The sequence below is a fragment of the Nematolebias whitei genome, chromosome 11 (assembly GCF_014905685.2).
Source record: "Nematolebias whitei isolate Nwh7 chromosome 11, NemWhi1, whole genome shotgun sequence".
Taxonomy (NCBI): Eukaryota; Metazoa; Chordata; class Actinopteri; order Cyprinodontiformes; family Rivulidae; genus Nematolebias; species Nematolebias whitei.
The window spans coordinates 20,619,456-20,642,156 of record NC_056508.1 but is presented as its reverse complement, the minus strand read 5'-3'; the positions used below and the strand labels follow the sequence as shown (position 1 = coordinate 20,642,156).

The window sequence follows — 22,701 nt, the reverse complement described above, 5'->3', positions numbered from 1 at the left end:
AACAATATTCAGCAGACATGCTGCTTTTCTCAGAGAATGCAGCTTTTCCTTCTAGTTTTGTTAGACATCATCTGTTTTGGTCCATTTGGAGCTTCTGCTGCACAAAAAGCTGTCCTCACTTAGGGAGGTGTGGAACAAACAGCAGAAACAGCTCAGTGTGTTAAGAGTTAATAAACAACATCCTTGTAGCTCAGTCTGAGTTATTTACTCCATCTGCTCCTAGTTCAGTCCATCTATCAAAGTAAAGTGAAGTAGTTCATTTACAGCAAAAAATAAAAACAGTATGAGGCCAGTTTTTTCAAATATTCATCAATTACTTCAGATATATGTGTATATATATCTTCCATTCCATTTTATTTCTAAATGTAAATCCTATTTTCACTATTATTATATTTTATTTCAATGCCCACAATCTGACTTTCTGTCTTCCAAAATGTCATGAGTACTTTTTCCTTGTTGTACATTCCAGAGTGTTGGTTAGCTTTGAGTTTTTAGATTAGTCCAAACTGCACATTCATAGAAACTGAATCTTTTATAACATTTCAGAATCAAGAAACTGGTCTTCCTTGAAGGACTGCGTATTACCCACGGTCTTTAATTCAATTCAGTTCAGTTTGTTTATATAGAGCCAAGTCACAACAGAAGTTATCTCATGGCACTGTACAAATAATGCCATCTAGACTTTGTGAAAGACTGCAAAGTTTATTATTCCTAAGATGCTCAGGTTCAAAAACCACAACCTCAGTCTTGTCTGAGTTTAAAAGCAGAGAATTAAGGGTCATCGAGGATTTTAAATCTTTAAGACATGCTTGTAGTCTAAGTAGCTGATTGGATTCATTGGGTTTCACGGACAAATATAACTATGTATCATCAGCATAACAATGAAAATGTATCCCATGCCGTTTAATAACTTATAATAACTACCTAATGGAAGCATATATAAAATAAAGAGTATTTGTACAAGCACTGAACCCTGAGGAACTCCATGACTAACTTTAATGCAAGTTTTAAATAAAAATATTCAGAGATCTGCTGGGATCTGTCTGAGCTACTATCACACCAAACTTTAGCTCAGTATTTGTTTAACTGACTGACTTTTTGATATTTTTGTGTTGGCTAAAGTTCATTAACTGTGCCAGCCATTTGAATCGATTCGATTCCAAAAGTTGACGAACATCTGATGATTATTTTCGAAGAGCTTAATTGAAATCTTTAAGTGGTTTATGAGATATTTTCCTGACAGACAGAGGTGACCCCAATTGTTAATACCAAAATTTTAAACAAAGTTTTTGTGTGATTAGCACTCAGAGTATGTGTTGGGGAAAACTATCATTCACTACATGTCTAATACTGAGCTCAGGATCTATAAAATTGACTGAATTGTTGTATCTTCTATGATTAGTTGGCTGTGGTGGCTATCATAAAATGAGTTGATTTAAATTAATCAATTGTAGAGATAAATGCAAAGATTATCTTCTGCAGCTTTCATTAAAATCTGTCCAGTACACAGACACACCCACTCCCACGGACAAAAACATGATCTCCCATCTCTCATCTTTCAGGGGTTGGCGAGAAGTAAAACACCAAACAAAAGAACATTTGTTACAAGGGGCGGCACGGCGGTGAAGTGGTTGGAGCCATCATATCTCAGCCAGAAGGTCACAGATTCGCCTCCCACCTGAAGTCTTTCTGGGTAAGTTTGCATGTTCTCCTCGTGCACTTGTAGGTTTCCTCCCACAGACCAAAAACATGCATGTTGGACTAATTGGTAACTCTAATTTGTTCCTGTGTGAGTGAGAGAGTGAATGGTTGTTTGTCTCTTTAGTCTCTGTGTCCCTGTGGTGGACTTACGATCTGTCCAGGATGTCCCCTGCTTCTCAGTGACTGCTGGAGATAGACACCAGCTCCCCCGTGAACCAGACAGCAGAGATAAGTAAAAAAGAATGGATGGATTGATCCGTTACGAGCATCTTAATGAGTGTTTATATAAAAGGTGTTTTGAATGCATGTTTGCCCTGTGGGTGTGTTCTGATAGTTTGCTTGTCAGGTGGTGTTTCTTCTTTGTTTCAGTCTGAGAGGCGTGAGTCTTTTCTGGAAGCAGAGAATAAGAGACCAAACCCTTCAGCTTTAAATATCCATCCTTATCCAGGAAGTTGATGAACCCTCATCATTCATTCATAGACTCATCTGGGTCAGCCTAAATCCCCTCATCCCTCATTCACAATCTGAGGACTGTAATATTAATAGCACTCAGAACGGTTTTGGTTTTTAATGGACTTTGCTGTAGCCACAACTTCTGAACATGTCAGCCTGCAGAGAGCCAGAGAGGAGAGCTTTTCTGATTCATGGCTTCCTGTATCATAAAACACCTCTAAAATATAGAAGATCCAGCGGGTAAAGCTTCACACAATGCCAATCAAAAAATAAAAAACAAGATCAACTATAGAAAAGCAGCTGTTTTATTATAAACGGATGCTTCACAATGTGTAAGATCATCTCAGCAGTGGTACACAGTAACTCTGTAAGAGTCAAAAACACAAAGTTTGTTTTCTCAGTCATCCAGGTATATAACAACAAAAAAGGTTGAATCATGTCATCTGGACTTCGTTTTTTTTTTGTTAAGAAGAAACGTTTCGCCCCTCGTCCAAGAGGCTTCGTCAGTCTGAGGCCTAGCCATCTGGTATTACCCAGAAGCCACCCTGACTCTTGTGTTTCAAGCCTGCCTCAGATACCCCTGAGGTCTGGCCTTTTCACTAATGGTTTCAAAAACACAAAGTTTGTTTTCTCAGTCATCCAGGTATATAACAACAAAAAAGGTTGAATCATGTCATCTGGACTTCGTTTTTTTTTGTTAAGAAGAAACGTTTAGCCTCTTGGACGAGGGGCGAAACGTTTCTTCTTAACAAAAAAAAACGAAGTCCAGATGACATGATTCAACCTTTTTTGTGGTCTGTAAGAGTCAGTTTATACAACTGAGTTCAACCAACAATGCTGGGTGTCAATAATGTTTACACAGGAAATTATGAATATTTTCCTTCAGGTTCATCGGGATTCTTGGTTCATCTTATAGTCTGTTCCATGTGGACCACACTGAGCTTTCCATCATGCTCTTCAGTGTCTTACAAAACATTTGAAACTCACAAAGAATAGAAAAAGATTTTATCTATTTAAAAAGGACAGGTTCTAAGTGCCAAATGTTTTCATCTGCACTTTATTGTGACTTCTTAATAGAGTGTCAGAATTCTGAGAGTTTAAACCATATTTAAGCTTCTGACATTAGAAACCTAAAGAAGAGAAATTAGTGTTTAAAGTTCATATCTTCAAAAAAAAAAAAAAAGCTCTAAAAAAAGTTAATGGCTAATTCAAATCTCTCCTGTTTTTTTAAATAGCTTTTTGTATCATAAGTATGTATATCATAAGTTATGCTGTTTTATAAATATTTACACTACTCCTGTTTTTACATTACACTGCTTCTACAACAAACAAGATATTACTGCCAGTAGATTCCCAGGCTGCTCCAGAAATGCAACAGCTAGCTGCTGCTGCTGATTAGCACGGAAAAATAATCACAGAATTTAATTTAAAAAAAAAACATTACTATGAGGCATTTAAGACTACGTAAAGGTATCTGAAGAAAACATTTGCGCTATGAAACCATCTAAAACAGGTAAGATATTGTCTGTAATTTTTCCACAGAACCACAGTTCAAAAGATTTGCACTATTCCTTTAACTTGAGAGCATGGAAAACATTATTTACAGCAAACATCAAAGCACGCTATCTTTGAGCAAGCACATTAATATCACTAACAATGTTTTCTGGCTACTCGCAATAACAAGAAATGTTATTTCTTGTGAAACCCCAGCTCTGATTTCCTGAAGTCCTGATGTCTCCTCCAATCAGCCTCTGCAGGCTGACTCATAGGAGACATTTTCCTGGGTGAGGATGAGTGTGTAATGTGTAAATTCCTCCTAGCTTCAATGAAGCCCAACTGATCCGTGAGTAAAATTTAGATATGAGCTTCTGAAGCGTTTACCGGAGCATAAGAAGAGGAGACAACAGAAATGAGTGGAGCTTTTTCTTATGCTGCGAACTACCACAGCCAAGGTGCAACTCAAGACCGAGTGTTCACGAGCCTCAAAGATGGAAGATAGAAATGCTGAGGAGGAGGAGGCAGGTGAGGGGGACAGACAGGTGGGAACAGGAGTATTGATCAGTCTGGGTCCTTACCCGTGATGCCGCTGAGCCCATGTAGGATGGATCTGCTGACCTCCAACAGAGAGAGCTGCACACACACAGATACACACACAGAGGAGGGATGTTAGAGAAATGAACAGCACAGACAGAGCTGGCTTTCTTTATTCTTGTTTCTCACGTATTAGAATACAAACTAGGATCACAGGCTGGTATTCAGACAAACAATGACCGCTCACAAATGTGTGCGTGAACTTGTTGCTTTATTAGGAAGAACTGCCTCTCTTAGATTTACTCATCCGGTTATTCACTACTTTCTCACCCTGTTTCTAACTCTACTACCACGATTTCACCACTACTTGTCCTTTGTTTAAACTTACATTAACATGTACTTCTTTGTGTCTTCATCCTGACAAATACAAGACAGTGTTGCTGTTATTTCTTGCTCCTAACAGTCCCATCCCCTCTCGCTCTCCATATCTTTTTCTGTCACACAATAACAAATCACCAGTCACTGCCATCTCCCATCAGCAGAACCAGGCCCAGAATAACAGCCAATTGTTGTTGGTGCCACCAACTGTCGCTCATACCTACGCTCGACTGTACTCCAGCAAAGATTTAAAAGCAGCAGCAAAGGAGAACTGATGTGCAATCAGACCTCAGAGGGGAAACGTGAGGAAGTGGTTAGATCTAATAAATAAATAAAGTAAATGAAAAGCTTCCTGTGGGCCTACCACCTGCAGGAGGGGCCATATGAGTCGGGTGCATGACACCAAGGACAGTGGCCGAAGGCAGGGACCTTGACGCTCTGACCCTGGCTTACCAAAGCTTGCTCTTAGGACATGGACCGTAACCTCACTGGTGGGAAAGGAGCCTGAGCTTGTGCGTGAGGTGGAGAGGTATCGACTAGATATGGTTGGGCTCACCTCAACACACAGCATGGACTCTGGAACCAATCTCCTTGAGAGGAGCTGGACCTTATTCCACTCTGGAGTTGCCCGTGGTGAGAGGCACCGAGCTGGTGTGGGTCTACTCTTAGCCCCCTGACTTGGTGCTTGTGTGTTGTAGTTTTCCCTGGTAGATGAGAGGGTAGCTTCCCTATGCCTTCAGGCGAGGGGATGGGCTCTGACTGTTGTTTGATCTTATGTGCCAAATGGCAGTTCAGAATATCCGACCTTCTTGAAGTCCTTGGCGGGGGTGCTGGAAGGTGCTCCAGCCGGGGACTCCTTTATTCTGGTGGGGGACTTCAATGTCCATGTGGGTAAGTGTGACCTGGAGGGGCATGACTGGGAGGAACGGCCTCTCTGATCTGAACTCGAGCTGTGTTTTGTTGTTGGACTTCTGTGCTAGTTATAATATTTTTTTAAACTAAGTATTTTTTTTTTTGGTTTTAAACAAACAACAAAACAGAACACGTAGAACACCCCACCCCCATCCCTTCCCTCCCACGTGCTAGTCATAGTTTGTCCATCACAAACACCATGTTCGAACATAAGGGTGTCCATAAGTGCACTTGGCACCAGGACGCCCTAGGTCGTAGGTCAATGATTGACTTTGTAGTTGTGTCATCCGATTTGTGGCCGTTCATTTTGGACACTCGGTTGAAGAGAGGAGCTGAGTTGTCAGTTGATCACCACCTGGTAGTGAGTTGGCTCAGAAGTCAGGGAAAGATGCGGGACAGACCCGGTAGACCCAAACATGTAGTGAGGGTTTGTTGGAAATGCCTGGCAGAAGAACCAGTCAGAAAGATCTTCAACTCACACGTCTGGAAGAGCTTGAACCACATTCCAGCTGAGGCGGGGGACACTGAGTCAGAGTGGGCCATGTTCCACATCTCAATTGTTGAAGTGGCTGCCTTGAGCTGTGGCCGCAGGGTTGTCAGTGCTTCTCACAGTGGCAATCCTTGAACTTGGTGGTGGACACCTCAGGTTAGAGAGGCTGTCAAGCTGAAGAATGAGTCCTGTCGGTCCTTGTCGGCCAGTGGGACTCCGGAGGCAGCTGAGGAGTACCGGAGGGCCAAGCAGTCCACAGCCTTGGCTGTTGCTGAGGCAAAAGCTCGGATGTGGAAGGAGTGTGGTGAGGCCTTGGATAAAGACTCACGGTCCAAGGAGATTCTGGCAAACCATCAGGACGCTGAAGAGGGGAAAGCAGCTTTGGGAGTGACACAGGTGATAAGCATGAGTGTGATTGCAGCAGAGAAGTGGGCGTGGCAAAGAGCGCTGGCAGAGAGTTGAGATCATGACATGCTGCAGGAGGGAGGTTCTCGCTGCACCTGTGGGCTCCACACAGGTGCTAAATTCATCCATCCATTATCTTTTACCCACATCTTTCTTTTTGGGTCACAAGGTTCACTGGTGCCCATGTCCAGCAATTACTGTGCGAGGGACAGGGTACATCCTAGACAGGTTGCAAGTCCATCACAGGGACACATAGAGAGAAAAGCGAAAATAAACATTCATTCTTTCACTCTAATCAGTCTAACATGCATGTTTTTGGTCTGTGGGAGGAAACTGGAGTACTCAGAGAAAACCCACGCATGCACGGAGAGAACATGCAAACTCCACCCAGAAAGGCCCCTGGACCGGGAATTGAACCAGGGTAACCTGCTCGCTGAGAGGCAGCAGCTCTACCAGTTGGGCCACCATGCTGCCCAGGTGCTAAATCATTTAAAATAATTTATTTTAAATAAACGATCCATGTTGCTCATGCGGCTCATCAGCCAATTGTGTGTTATGTCCAATCGTACTTGAAAAACCGCAAAGAGCAAGTCCGCGAAAGTCAAACCGTGAAGTAACGAATATCAAACGTATAAGAACCGCTCATTCAAAACCTAAAAACTTTGTGCACTTCCTCAGTTTGCAACCCAGCTGGCTGCAGCAAAGAGCAGATGTTGAGTAAAAGCAAAAATACACAAAACCCCCAAAACATTCCTACATTTATTAAGGTTTTTAAAATGCTTTGCTTATATTTGTTAACACACAGCTACCAAACTCATCGTGAGTGAAATGTGCAAGAAAATATGGATTCCAGCTTTATACCTAATTAACTTTTCCCCCTCTTTTTGAAAAATTATCCAGTTTTGCATTTATGAATTGAAAGGGCAGTAGTACTGTAAAATATTTAATCAAATTTGGATAAAAAAATAGTCTAAACTAACCCCAGTATGACTGATAACTTACTTGTGTGCGAGCTGCGAGGCTTTGCTCCGAGGAATGCCAGGTTCACGTTGGCCTTCCTGCCGTCGATGATGGGGTTTGTGTCTTTGCACGCCTGCTCTGCCGCTGCTCGGTCCATCATGGTCACCTGTTGGCAGCACTGCTGATTAACATCTCTTGGAAAACTCTTAAAGCCAAAACATCACAACAACACGAAAGCTGATGTCTGTATCTCACCGAAGTGCACAAATGCTGATGGATTTGCAAGGAAGTTTTCAGTTTTTGTTGCAGGAGTCTGGAACTAGTCATGGACGCTTATCAGTTTAGTTTTTGTAAATCTGAGCACTGTATTTATCTGTGAACTACTGCCTGTTAATTTATTCTTTGTTAATGTATGAATATGAAACTTGTATGTTTACTGTTAAGAGAACTTTCAGTCAAGGGGTATGAATGTTTTTATATTGTGCAGAGCAGGGGCGCCCAACATGTCGATCTCAATCTACCGGTCGATCACATAGGCAATTTCAGTAGATCACATGGCGAAATAGATGTCAGACTTTTTTTTATTTTTATTTCTTTTAATTTTTCTTTTAAACAGACGTCAGCCTATCAATACATCTTCACCATGCAATTCGTCACTTGATTGATATACAGGTTAGCCAATCTGAGACCTGACACATAGGTCACCATGCATGAGCAAACAACAGCACCTATGATTGACGTACAGGGCAGCCACCCAGAGACCGGATCTTTTCTGACGCATAGGTTACCACGTATGCACATTCAACCATGCTAAAAACACACAAGTTGACTTGTAATAGTCTCCAGTTTATTTCTTCTAATCTAAACTCAATAAAGTGTGTAAAATGAGTTGGGGAGCTGGACCAAGTAAGAAGCAAAAAACCTACCATTTCCATACGGAATGTGGGGAGGGTTTATTTTTTTCACAATGTCATGAAGTGCGTTTGCCAATATGCAAGTTATCGGAGGGGCATTTTGGGACTATATTCATAAACACGGTACTGACTTCCTTCCGAAAAGCGAGCTGAGAAAGAAAATGGTGAAGGAACTAAAATCCCAGTAGAGCTGGGCAATATCTCAATATTTTAAAAATAAAGATTTTTTTTTTTTTGCGATAAAAGATGAGACTATATCAATATAAAACAATATAGAGTTATACTTGAAAATCCTCCTGATGTCTTCTTTCTCCCACACGGCCACCTCCTTCTGCCTCCATGAATACAAACCCAGCCCCTCAGCCACGTTCTCCCCGCTCCCTGTTTCTCCAGGAGGTGGGCGGGAGACGTTTAGCACAACAAGTAAACATGGGAGACAAGAAGAGCAGCTGAGCTGCTGAACGAAAAGAAAAACAATTGTGTTTTTTTTTGGAGATGGTTTGGATCTAAATTGTCAGATGAGGAGCAGAAAAATAATTTCTGTAGACAATGCTGAAAACAAGTCCCGACAAAAGGTCGGAACTACAAATCTTTTCCACTATTTAAAACAGCACTATAAGTGGAGTATGAAGCGTGTGTGAACTGCAGCTGCAGGTCCAACAGACCTCAGCCTCCTTCCCTGAAACAAACCACGGGTCAAAACTCATTCAGCCGTGCTGTGCCTTATGAGAGGAACAGTGAGAGGTGGTGCGACATTAATAAAACAGCAGCTTATCATATTGCTAAAGACACGTTAGTGGTAAACAAGACGGCTAACACTTTAGCCGTCTTGTTCCACGACTGAGACTGGGACCTTTTTTTTAAACAAACTTTTGGGTTTTGTCATTTAAATCAATCAATCAGAATTGATCAACAGAGGATGTCATCTCCTCTGTGGTCCACACTGCTCTCACCCACCTGGAGCAAGACTCCTACGTCCGTATGCTCTTTGTCGACTTCAGGTCTGCCTTCAACACCATGATCCCCCAAAAACTGATGGACAAACTATTCACACTAGGGCTAAGCCCCTCCATTTGTAACTGGGTACTAGACTTCTTAACAAAAAGACCACAGTCAATGAGGATCCACAACTTCTCCTCCTCCACCATAACCCTCAGCACTGGCTCCCCGCAGGGCTGTATGCTGAGCCCTCTCCTGTTCACTCTGCTCACTCACGTATGACTGTGCACCTACCCATCCAGGCTGTCACATTGTAAAGTTTGCAGATGATAAAGTGGTGGTGGGATGCATCACAAACAACGATGAGTCCAGCTACAGGCAGGAGGTGGAACACCTGGAGAGCTGGTGCAAAGAAAATAACCTTCACATCAATGTGAAGAAGACGAAGGAGATGGTCGTGGACTTCAGAAGGAACAAACACACCTATACCCCCCCCCCCACCACCACTCACCCCACCCTGTATATAAGAGGATTTGAGGTGGAAGTGGTCTGGGGCAACAACACCACCAGCCTGATCAAGAAAGTTCATCAGAGACTCTACTTCCTCAGGTGGCTGAGACGAGCTGGTCTGGGAAGCTCAGTCCTCACCTCCTTCTACAGGTGTGCAGTGGAGAGCATCCTGTGCTCCAGCATCAATGTGTGTCATGGAGGCTGCACAGCTGCAGAAAGAAAAGCTTTGCAGAGAGTGGTGAAGGCTGCACAGAAGACTGTTGAGAGTCAGTCTCCCGAACATCACAGACATCTACACCTCCAGATGCAGGAAGAGGGCCACCTGCATCATGAAGGACCACACTCACCCAGCACACACACTTTTTGCCCCGCTCCCCTCAGGAAGGAGGTTGAGGAGCATTAAGTGTAGAACCACTAGACTGAGGAACAGCTTCTACCCTGAGGCTGTTAGACTCATGAATCTCTAACTAGAATAATCACTGTGAAAAAAATCACATCATGTTGCTGTTGATCTGTTTCATGCTGCTGCTGATCTGTTTCATGCTGCTGCTGATCTGTTTCATGTTGATGTGTTCATTCGTAATCATCTGCTCACACAGACTCATGTTCGTGCTGCTGTTCGACATGTTTTTATGCTATTGGTGTTTAGTGTATATTTAGTTGATGTTTTTCTTAGTTCATATCTTAGATGTTATTACTGTTTTTCTTTTACATTTTATTGTTGGATGTAACTGGGACCCTGTGTATATATTGTCGTTCCATCACATGTACCACATGTCATGATTTATGTTGCGTCCACAGTGTGCTGGGACTTATTCATTCATTCAACTTTTATTTGTTCAAGTTAATTCTCATAGAGTCATGAGGACTCATTTACAAGAGAGACCTGTTTTAGATAGACAACTTATAAAGTACAAACAAAATAAACTATAATAAGATGTAATTAAAATTAAAGTAGCGTTATAAAACAATAAATCAAGGTGCCATATAAAACATGGTAAAATACTAAAAGCAAGAACGTAAAACATAAAAATTAGGGGCGTAACGGTATAAGTGGGTGTATTGAACCGTTTCGGTACGGCATGTTTGGTTCGGTCCACGTGCGTACCGTTTCGGTTATTTTTTCACTCATTAGATTTTATTAACGAGAGATTATGTGCCGCAGAACTAAAGTTCCTAAGCGTGTTTCAGCACGGTGCTATTATCTTGCAGCACGCGTAGCATTAGCAGCCTAGCATCTCGTTGAGTTCTCCTGTTTGGGAACATTACAGCTTTCTTGTTAAAAGACAAATGAACAAATCCAAAGCCGTGTGTCGACGTCGCTTCAACGAGATTGGATCTGCAGCAGCAACACGTCTAACTTGTTAACGCTCTTGAAACGACACCACCCGAATGTGAAAGTTGCTTGGTACAAAGACCGATAACAGCAGCATTTAAACAACCTTCATCAGGTAATTCAGATCGGTCCAAACCAATAACACAAGCTGTAGGAGTTTTTAAAGCTCTGGATCTACGTCTGAATATGATTCAAGTTCTTGAGCCCCGCTGCCTATACAACATCCCATCACGTCAACACTTCAGCCAAAAAGTTGTAGCAGCACTTTATGAAAAAGCTAAAACTGATATTGTCAACAAGCCCTGGACCAGATTTAAAACACTGCCCTGATGATGATGAGCGAGAGAGAATATTCAACCACCTCATAACAGAAATGATGACCGTGCAAGAAGAGGTATTTGTTATTGCATTATTGTGATCTAATTAACTTTTTAATTTAAAAGTATAATATTATCAACTCTTTTTTTATATCTGTGTTGTTTGCAGTCTGAGAATGCCAATACAGTAGCAGCTGAGTCTTCTTCATCCACCAGATCACCTCCAGCTAAGAAGTCTATAATGACTGAACTTGTTTACTTGACATATTTCAAAATAAACATTTTGTACGTCTTTATTTTGGCCGTTTTTGTTCCGAAAACTAATCGAACCAAGCTCTCCTTGAAACTGAACCGAACCGAAATGTGATTTTAGCGTACCGTTACACCCCTAATAAAAATAATACTTAATATGTTTATAAATAAGTATATGTTTTGTATTTTTATAGTAGGTACGTAGATCACTTGGACTTGGTCATTTTAAAAGTAGCTCGCATGCTGAAAAAGTGTGAGCACCCCTGAGGTAGCGTTAGGGCAGCCAACTTGAGACCAGAAAGTCGCAGTTCGACTCCCAGACATTCCCACATGTTGTGGTGCCTCTGAGCAAGACACTTAATCCCTAAGTGCTCCCCAAGTGCCTACATAGCTGCCCACTGCTCCACCTGGGTGTACTGTACATGTGATGGGTTACAGGTCTCTCTTGTAAATGAGTCCTTGTGGGTCATCGAGACCAACATGTATAAATAAAGGTTGAACGAAAAAACAAATGCTAAGAACTAATTTTGCCATTTTATAGGAACATACAATGATGGCAATCTCAGACTTTTCTCCCTTCCCTAAAAACCAAACCCTGTTTGTGGACTGACGACAAAGTTAAAATTAAAAGTTGCAGTGTCATCATCAGTATTCTCTCAGTAACAAATCTGTTGTTTAATCTCGTGGCTGGAGTAGTTGCGCAGACCAGATGTCATCATTTCATCACATTACTGAGCTGCAAAGCTGCCTGACCTGTTCACACGTCGACTGTTTCGGGTCTGTCACTATCTCGCTTTGCAGCACCAAAAAAAAAAAAAGCATCAGGGGGGGGTTGGCTCAACCCCCCCCCCCCCCCCCTTTCATTCAACCTTTATTTATACAGGTTAATCCCACTGAACCTCAGGGACTCATTTACAAGAGAGACCTGAATTTTAACAAAGAGTGATGACAACAATGACAACCACAATAATAGACAATAAAGGATGCATACAAATTGAGTGGTTTTTTTTTTATAGCAAATGAAAATAAAATGGTATTTAAAAGAATAATTAAAAGGAAAAGTAGTGAAAAGACAGGTAGATTGTAAGGTGGTGTAAAATACTAAAAACAGGAACATGTCTGCATTGGTTTTAGCCAGGAACTTAACAGATGTTTACTTGCTGCCTTGATCCATTTAGAAATCACACTGAGGTGGTCAGAAGGAGTCTCAATCCTGAACTGAGGTGTCTTGTGTCTTAAGGTGTTTTATCAAAATGTTGTTGGCACAAAACTTAAACTGCAACTAAAATGTGTATTTTCTTGCAGTGTCCAACTGGACTCAGTCACAGCTTAATGAGAAGATAAAGCATCAGACAAAAGGATCCGAGGAGCTTGTTTCATTTAAACAGTTCCATTTACTGTTTTTGGTAGAATGAGAGTGGATCTACCACCTGAGAAGAACCTGATTTAAAGCTGTGAAAGCTCCAAGTGGGCGGTAAAAGTATGAGACACCTGAAGGGGGTGAGTTGGGAACTGGGACTCTGGAAGAGCAGCTACACAGTTTCCAGAAGAAAGAACAGCTGCGACAGCTTTGCAACCAGTAATCTGAACACTGGAACGACAACGTGCATGCTGATTTTGGATGTTAATGCAAACAGATGCTGGATGACCTGCAGGACTATGAAATGTGCCCTCTGTCCCAAGGCAGCGTTACAGCACTTCAACACATCCCGGCCGCCTGCGCTGCGCAGACACAAAGACTAAAATCTCATAAGAAGGATCTGGTATCTAGTCTCGTCTCCTTCAGTCTCAAACCCACCCTGGCAGTGGGGGAAGTGCTGTGAGGGAGGAAGTCAGACGGCAGCCTTATCTTGCACAGCCAACTGACATGTCACACCTCGGAGACTAGACCCCCCCCAGCCCCCCCTTCACATTTACACACAGCAGAAAGAGACAGCAGCTTATTAACAGTGTTTAAGATCAGCACAGCTTTTCTCTTTGCAGATCCTTTAGGATGCACATCACCCGCCACCTTTCATGCCCAAGAATTAGACAAAGATCATCTCATGTTGAGAAAAGTAAAGTAGCTGATTTATCAGTAGTGAAATGTTAAAAATGCATTTTCTGTTATTGCTTGGTCAGAGTCAGAGTCAGAGTTTCTTTATTGTCATTCGCACCTCATGTGGTACATGTGGTGGAGCGAAATTATGTACACAGGGTCCCAGTTACATCCAACAATAAAATGTATAAGAAAAACAGTAATAACATCTAAGATATGAACTAAGAAAAACATCAACTAAATATACACTAAGCACTCATAACATAAAACATTGAACATCACCACAAACATGAACATGAGTCTGTGAGCAGATGAGCACGCATGAACACATCAACATTGAAACAGATCAGCAGCAACATGAAACAGATCAGCAGCAACATGATATGGTTTTTCACAGTGATTATTCTAGTTAGAGATTCATGAGTCTAACAGCCTCAGGGTAGAAGCTGTTCCTCAGTCTAGTGGTTCTACACTTAATGCTCCTTAACCTCCTTCCTGAGGGGAGTGGGGCAAAAAGTGTGTGTGCTGGGTGGGTGGGGTCCTTCATGATGCAGGTGGCCCTCTTCCTGCATCTGGAGGTGTAGATGTCTGTGATGGTGGGGAGACTGACTCCAACAGATTTCTGTGCAGCCTTCACCACTCTCTGCAAAGCTTTTCTTTCTGCAGCTGTGCAGCCTCCATGCCACACATTGATGCTCGAGCACAGGATGCTCTCCACTGCACACCTGTAGAAGGAGGTGAGGACTGAGCTTCCCAGACCAGCTCGCCTCAGCCGTCTGAGGAAGTAGAGTCTCTGATGAGCTTTCTTGATCAGGCTGGTGGTGTTGTTGCTCCAGCTGAGGTTGTCATTCATGTGTACACCCAAGTACTTGTAGCTGGAGACCACTTCCACCACAGATCCTCTTATGTTCAGGGGGGGTGTAGGTGTTTTTGTTCCTTCTGAAGTCCACAATCATCTCCTTTGTCTTCTTCACATTGATGTGAAGGTTATTCTCTCTGCACCAGCTCTCCAGGTGTTCCACCTCCTGCCTGTAGCTGGACTCATCATTGTTTGTGATGCATCCCACCACCGCTGTATCATCTGCAAACTTTACAATGTGACAGCCTGGATGGGTAGCTGCACAATCATATGTGAGCAGAGTAAACAGGAGGGGGCTCAACACACATCCCTGAGGAGAGCCAGTGCTGAGGGTTATGGTGGAGGAGGAGAGGTTGTGGATCCTCACTAACTGTGGTCTGTTTGTTAAAAAGTCTAGTACCCAGTTGCAGATGGAGAGGCTTAGTCCTAGTGTGGATAGTTTGTCCATCAGGGTTTGGGGGATCATGGTGTTGAAGGCGGATGTGAAGTCCACAAAGAGCATACGGACGTAAGAGTTTTTCTGCTCCAGGTGGTTGAGTGCAGTGTGGACCACAGAGGAGATTGCATCCTCTGTTGATCGGTTCTCACGGTATGCGTACTGATGAGGGTCCTCGTTGATGTTGATGGTTGTTTTGATGTGAGTCATGATCAGTTTTTCGAAGCATTTAGCGACTATCGGGGTGAGGGCCACTGGCCGATAGTCATTCAGACCAGTCACTGTAGAGCTTTTTGGGACTGGGATGATGGTGGCAGTCTTCAGGCAGGTGGGAACTGTCTCCAGGGTAAGTGAGGTGTTAAAGATGTCTGCCAGCACCTCACAGAGCTGATCAGCACATTCCTTCAACACTTTTCCGGGGATGTTGTCTGGGCCAGTTGCTTTGTGCGGATTAATCCTCCTGAAGGTACTCCTTACTTCTGCTGAGGTCACGCTGAGATGCTCTTCATCCGGTGGCGAGGTGAGTCTGGTGCTGGGTGGTCTGTTCGGGTCTTCAAAGCGTGCATAGAACGTGTTGAGGGCATCAGGCAGAGATGGGTCTTTGGGACATTGTTCACTCCTTCCTTTATAATCTGTTATGCACTTAATGCCCCTCCACATGCTCCGAGGGTCTTGTGAGATGAATTGACCCTCGATCCTCTTTGCATATGTGGAGTACATATGGAGTACGCGTTGTAAATCTACCACATCAAATTTTAGCTCAAATTTGTAAAACTCACCTCTCAACAAACACAACAAATGCTCTCTACAGGGAGCATTTGTTGTGTTTGTTGTTGTTGTTTGTTTGTAGAGGTTAGCGGTGGCGGCCATCTTGATTTGGGCTGACCTTAAAAGTTGATCAGTTATGTGCATCCAGTGACCTGACAGTTTAATTACAATACACGCAGTGGTTCATGAGATGTTTTGCTGACAAACAGATGACTTTATCAATACAGTAAAAGCCCTCATGTGATCTTAGTCAGTATTAATTGGAGACGACTCTCAGGTACTACCACATCTCAGAGCAATTTCTGTGTTGTCAGGTTGATTAGCCGTGGCAGCCATCTTGAACAGGGCTGACTCTAAAAGTTAATCAGCTCCAGACTTGACGAGTTTCATTAAAATCCGTCCACAGTTTCATGGGATATTTTGCTAACAGACAAAATTGAACGCACACACTATCCGCTTTAATAAAAGGCTGACTCACGAAGCCGTATCCCCGGGACTTCCCGGTGTGCCTGTCGGTGATCACCACCGCCTCGTCGATGTCCCCGAAGCTCTGGAAGTGTTTGCGGAGTGACTCGTCGTCGGTGTGGTACGGCAGGCCGCCGACGAACAGCTTGGTGTAAGTTGTGTCTCTCTCCGCCGGCGTGGGGGGCTTCATTTCCAACGACACCCCCACCAGCTGACCCCAAAACAGCGGGGAACTCATACGGCTCGGAGTGACAAAAACAAAGCGACACAAAAATATGTAAAATAATAATAAGTTACAAGAAGCGCACTACAGCGTCCATGTTGGAGGAGCAGCCTCCTCCTCCGCCGAGCTGCTGCACGTGAGGCCGACCTGACAGGTGGTTCTGGTCCCGGTGGGGAGCTGCTGAGAGTCCTCCGTGGACTCTTCTTCTGGTCCAATAGCGGAGCCGTGCGTCTTCCCCCCACTCGGAGCATCCCGCCTTCAGCTCCACCCTGCCCCTGCTGCACAAAGGGAAGCCCCCCCGCGTCGTGGCCCCCCGAACTAATCCGAAACAAGCCGAGGAAACCCGAACGACTGGGCTGACAAAGGACAGTGTTCACCATGAGGAGTAAAACACAAAGAGAAGCAGCCATCTTATAAAATACCAGTTATATTTAGGTGTATAAATGTTAGTTATTACACGAGGTTACTGTTGAAGAAACACGTTATGAACAAATAATATCTTACCTGTTGCATGCTCATTAATACAGGTAGAAAAAATTAACAAAATAAAGTCAGGTCCTCTGGAAGGATTCTTCTTGTTGAAACATTTCATCCATCCATCCATCCATCCATCCATCCATCCATCCATCCATCCATCCATCCATCCATCCATCCATCCATCATCTTTACCCGCTTCTTTCTTTGAGGTCACTGGTGCCCATGTCCAGCCATCGCTGTACAAGAGGTGGGGGACACCACCCTGGACAAGTCTCCAGTCCATCATAGGGACCCATAGAGACAATGGTAAATGGTAAATGGACTGTACTTATAGCGCCTTTCTATCTCATTTCAAGATACTCAAAGCGCTTTACACTACAATCTGTGCCTCATTTACCCATTCATACAGCTCTATACTAGATCTATACAAAGCTAATTGAACAAATCATTCTAATGAGACTAATCAGAGCTTTATCACATTCATACACTGATGGGACACACATCAGAGGCTATGAGGGGTTCAGTGTCTTGCCCAGGGACACTTCGACATGTGACTGCTGGTGGATTCGAACCCCCAACTCTCGCATTGGAGGACGACTGCTCTAACAACTCAGCCACAGCCGCCCAGACAAACAACCATTCACTCTCTCACTCACACCTAGGGACAATTTAGAGTCACCAATCAGCCTAACATACCATACCATTTTATTTATAGAGCACTTAAAACAGCGATAAGGCCAACCAAAGTGCTGTACAGACAAAAAAACAGGCAACACACAAAATGAGGTAACTCAGAATATAGACATAAAAATGATGGAGATAATAAATATGACGACTAACCAGTGTGGAGCATACAGGTTCAAAACACAGATCATCTGGTGTTGAAAGCTACTGAATAGTAGTGAGTTTTTAAACAGGACTTGAAAACCGAGAGGGAGGGGGCCTGTCTGACAAGCAGAGGTAACTCATTCCAGAGTCTTGGTCCTGCTACAGAGAAGGTCCTGTCACCTCTGCGCTTAAGACGAGTTCCTGGAACTGTGAGGAGCAACTGGTCCGCTGACCTCATGGAACGTGCTGGGACATACGGCTGTAGCAAATCAGAGAGATTGTGGGGGGAACTGTTCAGCGATTTGTAGACATACAGGAGTATTTTGAACTGGATTCGAAGGTGAACAAGTAGCCAGTGCAGTGAGGCCAAAACTGGTGTAATGTGCTCTCTTTTGCATGTACTGGTTAAAAATCAGGCTGCGGCATTTTGGACCAGTTGTAGTCGTGCAATGGAGGTCTGACTGATACCAAACAGGATTGAATTGCAGTAATCAAGCCTAGATGTAATGAATGCATGTATTACTGTCTCCAGGTTCTTTTTGGACAATATGGGCTTCAGTTTAGAGCCGCCTCAGTTGGAAGAAGCATGATTTAACAATAATGTTTACATGATGGTTAAATTTCAGGGAAGGGTCCATTATCACTCCCAGATTAGTGACTCTTTGTTTTTCTGACAGGGTTAGAGCAGAGAGGTCGATGCAGTGGTTTGCGATTGTGTCAGTGGGAGGGAACAGCGTGATTTCAGACTTCAAACATGCATGTTTTTGGTCTGTGGGAGGAAACCCACGCATGATTACCTGATTGGTAACTTGAAATTGTCTCTAGGTGTGAGTGAGAGTGTGAATGGTTGTTTGTCTCGTCTGTCTCTATGTGTCCCTGTGATGGACTGAGACCTGTCCACGGTGTCCCCCACCTCTTGCACAGTGACTGCTGGACATGGGCACCAGGGACCTCCATGACCCAAAAAGGAAGAAGCGGGTAAAGAGAATGAATGGATGGATGGATTTCTCTCCACATGTTGATACCCCCCCCCCCACACCACACACACACACACACACACACACACACACACTCACCTCCCTTTGCCTTTAGTTTGTTGCTCTGAAAGACTTTGTTACAGCCGTTAGGACTGTTCCAGAGTAAACCGGAGCTGAAGATTCAAGGACCGAGTAACAAAAATAATCACATTTGCAAAAAACTCGACAGAGGCTTTGTAATGTTTAAATATAAATTTGTATTTACATTAATATTAACACCAAGCAACAAGATAAGAAAAAAGCAACATCTTGTTTTTTTTTACATCTTCTGATCATGACCACGTTTCCCCAGATGTGTTGGAGTCTGAGCAAAGTTACCTTATTTGAAAGAAAACATACGTTTTTTGGGGGGGCGCCAAAATTTCTGTTGATTCATATTGTTGGCCGGGGGGGGGGGGGGGGGGTGTCTGAAAACCAAATCGAGGCTATAGTTATGACATAAATGGCATCATCCACGAATAAAACCTAACAGGAACATTCTCTTGTGTACGAACAGCAGCACAAAGATCAAGTGGCCGTCAAAGCTACAAGAAGAAAAGAAGAAGACAGAACCTGACACCTCTCTGCTCTAGTTCATACAGATGTGGAGACAATATCTGGAGTTCAGCTCTGCTCCATGTATAATACAGCTTATGTGTGACAGTCAAAGCAGACGAGAACGTGCACAATCTACTGAACTGCTTCCAAGCACTGCAGAGTGACAAACGGAAATCTTTGGATTGAGCACATGTTCAAAAGTGGAGTTATTTCAAACGCAAGCTTCACAGGAAACAATAAAATAAAACTCAAACAAACAGAAAAACCCCTCTCCTTTAAAATTAAACTGCTGTGAATGAACGACGCAGGAACAAACCACAAAGACTGCTCTTCAAGGACTGAACAACGAAACCATTAAACACTCAAAAACCTCCAGAACGAGCGGAAGAAAGAGGACAAGTTCAGAAAAGCTCACAGCTCACGTGCTGGTAGGACGTCTGGACTCCTAGAGGAATAACACAATCATGTGTCAACTCTGTCTGTATATATTTTGTATTTTCATTTTGAATTTTTTTGTAAAAGGAAGAAAAAAAAACATTTAAAAAGAGGATAATATAACCCACTGGCACCTGTTGTACTCCAAACTACTTCTTAAGAAAATAAGAGGATTATGATTTGAAGATTACAAATAAAAAAAGTGCATTCTGACGAGGGGGGAAAGGGGCAGTATGAAGGAAAATCTACACAAACTGCTACAAAAAGGAGATCACTTCCCGACCGATGGTTAAAAGTATTGAAAATAAAAGCTGATCTATGACAGAATAAGAAAATTACACTTTTAAATATCAAGCCTTACAATCTGTGCAAAAAACAGTATGCGACCTAGAAAAGCAAATATATATTTATATATAGTACATTTGAAGCGTATTTACAATTTCTATTAACAGACAGAAGGACAAACAGGTCTAATACTGCAGTACCGTCACATCTTCAGCTCTGTCCTCAGAGGAAACAGGAGGAAGCTTATTGCTCAGCATTTACAGCTCAGCATTAAAACCCAACATTTTCTTCTTGCTCTATGAATTTCATCTTAGAAGTGCTTTGTTTCTGCACAGTGTGCGTGTGGTCGTCTGCAGAGGGGCCCGGCGGACCACTTTGGATCGATGCAGACGTAAAATATGGTTGGAGCAAACCAGGAATTTGGATTACCACAGGAAATTGTGCACGGTAACCAAAGTATGTAGATTTTGATTTAAAAATGTCATCTTGGACGCTAAAACGATCGCCTGATAAATCTGGAGCAACATTAAAGGGATAGTCTGGTCATTTTTGAAGTGATGTTCCAAATGACCAGACTATCCCCGTAAAAGTCAACTACGTTCTTTATTTCATTATAAACGAACACGATGGATCAAATCTGAGCTTCCTGCTTTTTCCGCTGCGGAACAGAGACCGACAAAGTCACACGAATCTCTTCTTGGAGAGGGAAAACTTGAAGAACACACAAACAAAAACAAACCGTAAATGTCTGCTGCTATGCGTCAATTCTCATGTAAAGGCCTCTAGATTGCCACAATCCTTTTGATGTTGGCTTTTCCTTAAAGTGCAACCAGCCAACAAGTGATCCAGTCATGGTCAGAGGCATCCCGGAGGACGAAACGATGTGCTGTTACTTCACAACATTCATATGAGCGTCACAATCGACTGGCCGGCTCTTCAGCTGGAGCCATGTTTACGGAGATCCTCCAGGAGCGACGGAGGGATGGAGGATGGAAAACCCACGAAGTTCAGAATCCACATCTGTTACGTCTGAATACAGCTTCATGGTACATTCGACGAAGAAGAGGACGTTTAAACACCAGGTGATCCAACTTTACCGTTTGCTCCAACAAAAGGTGTGCGTGTGCACAGACACACACGCTGCTCCAGAAGAGAGAAATATTAAAGTAGCGTCCATGAGAGGTATCATCTGTGTGTGTAAAATAACGACAGTTTGTTGGATTTTCTGTTTTAGTTTTCTTCAAGCTGCCAGACGTTACAGGCCGAGGGAGTCCAGAGGGAGCGCCGCTCCCTCGTCTGGTGGGAATGTAGCTCTGCACACAAACACAACACGCCTGCTTCACTCCACCCGCTCCAGCTCTGCAGCCGCCTCCCATCTCTGGGTGGAGATCACAGTGAGACGAACGTCGCTCAGCAGTATTTCTACATTAGGAGGAGGGGATGAAAAAGAAAATAACAGAGTGTGAGAAAACTCTTTGCACATTAAAAACTTGCCTTTTTTTAATTAATGCAAATCACCTGCCTCTTTGCATGCAAAAGATTTAAAAGAATCTTCCAGGATCTGTTAAGTGTTCAGACGATGTGTTGTAGGGAACTATCAGCTACTACCACACCAACGCTGGTCTCTCAATACAATTGAAAAATTTTCTCGACGAGGAGACAGGGTGCAGGAGAACCCTCATGCCCCGAAGGGACACATGCAGCTGGATACATCATGGATTCCTGTGGTGTATGGAAGATGATGTGTCTGTCTGTATTGTCCGTTGAGGACGCTGAAGACGCAAACATAATTGGATTTGCATGTATGATAACAGGGTTTCTGCTTTTTGGAATTGGCGGGTACCTGGGATATTGACAAATTAGGAAGACGTCTGAAGCAGTTTTGGCAATGGTGAGGCTGCCTGTTTTATATGAAGGTTTACACCAGTGGTGTAGTATATGTAATATGCGGGTATACGGAGTATACCCATTAGAAAAGCTTGGAAATTACAGTATTCCCACTTTAAAGTACCCAATGATATGTGACATATCACTGGGCATGTGTTATTGTCAACACATCTGGAACATTTTATAGACACATTGAGTTGGTCCAACCTGTTTTTTGCACATTTAATACTTCTGTACTTACTACTTAATACTTGAACATGTTTAGCTTTGATACTGTTTTATAAATTCTATAACATGCTTTTAATACAAAATCAACTGTTGTACAAAGTTTGTTGTACATTTATTCAAATATAAGCATCAGAGAAATTTTGAAATGTTCAGTATGCTTAAAAATCAAAATAAATCAACATTTACATTGTACTAATGGGTGTACCTCAGTTTCTAAGCACAGTATACCCAGTAAAAAAATGTATACTACACCACTGGTTTGCACTGTGCTTTGAGCGCTCAGACTCAAATGCTTTGCGAGCGGAACTATAAGCTGGACATGATTTCTGAGAATTGTAGGCCACTTGCGGCTCCTAGAACTCGCTGGCATGAAGGAACCAACCTTGGAGAAGGCCAACAAGCATGACTAGTGGAATGTCCACAAATCTGGCTGTTTGGATTCACCATTGAGTGTACCAGCAGAAACTATGAAGGCAGATGGAAAATCAGTAGGGTTGGCCTGTCCCAAAACAATTGTTGTTTATCTGAAACTGGCTTCCTCCCGTTTGGCCTTGGATAGACCAACTTATCTCAAATTGCTCCTGGAGGAAGCTCTGCTCT

At 43.0% G+C, this 22,701-nt stretch overlaps 2 protein-coding genes across 2 annotated transcripts in view; both read right to left on the bottom strand.

The window, feature by feature from the left end:
* rbm38 (RNA binding motif protein 38) overlaps nucleotides 1-16,588 on the bottom strand; it is a 30,155-nt gene extending 13,567 nt beyond the window's left edge. The window contains exons 1-3 of the mRNA XM_037683845.1: nucleotides 16,178-16,588; nucleotides 7,373-7,496; nucleotides 4,230-4,284 (exon numbers count right to left, since the gene is read on the bottom strand). Coding sequence (XP_037539773.1) covers nucleotides 4,230-4,284; nucleotides 7,373-7,496; nucleotides 16,178-16,402 — 404 coding nt within the window. The 5' untranslated portion in view covers nucleotides 16,403-16,588. The remainder of the gene's footprint in view (nucleotides 1-4,229; nucleotides 4,285-7,372; nucleotides 7,497-16,177) is intronic.
* Nucleotides 16,589-21,035: 4,447 nt separating this feature from the next.
* Nucleotides 21,036-22,701, bottom strand: part of LOC119417519 (nuclear receptor coactivator 3) — a 39,353-nt gene continuing 37,687 nt past the window's right edge. The window contains exon 22 of the mRNA XM_037684737.1: nucleotides 21,036-21,408. Coding sequence (XP_037540665.1) covers nucleotides 21,397-21,408 — 12 coding nt within the window. The 3' untranslated portion in view covers nucleotides 21,036-21,396. The remainder of the gene's footprint in view (nucleotides 21,409-22,701) is intronic.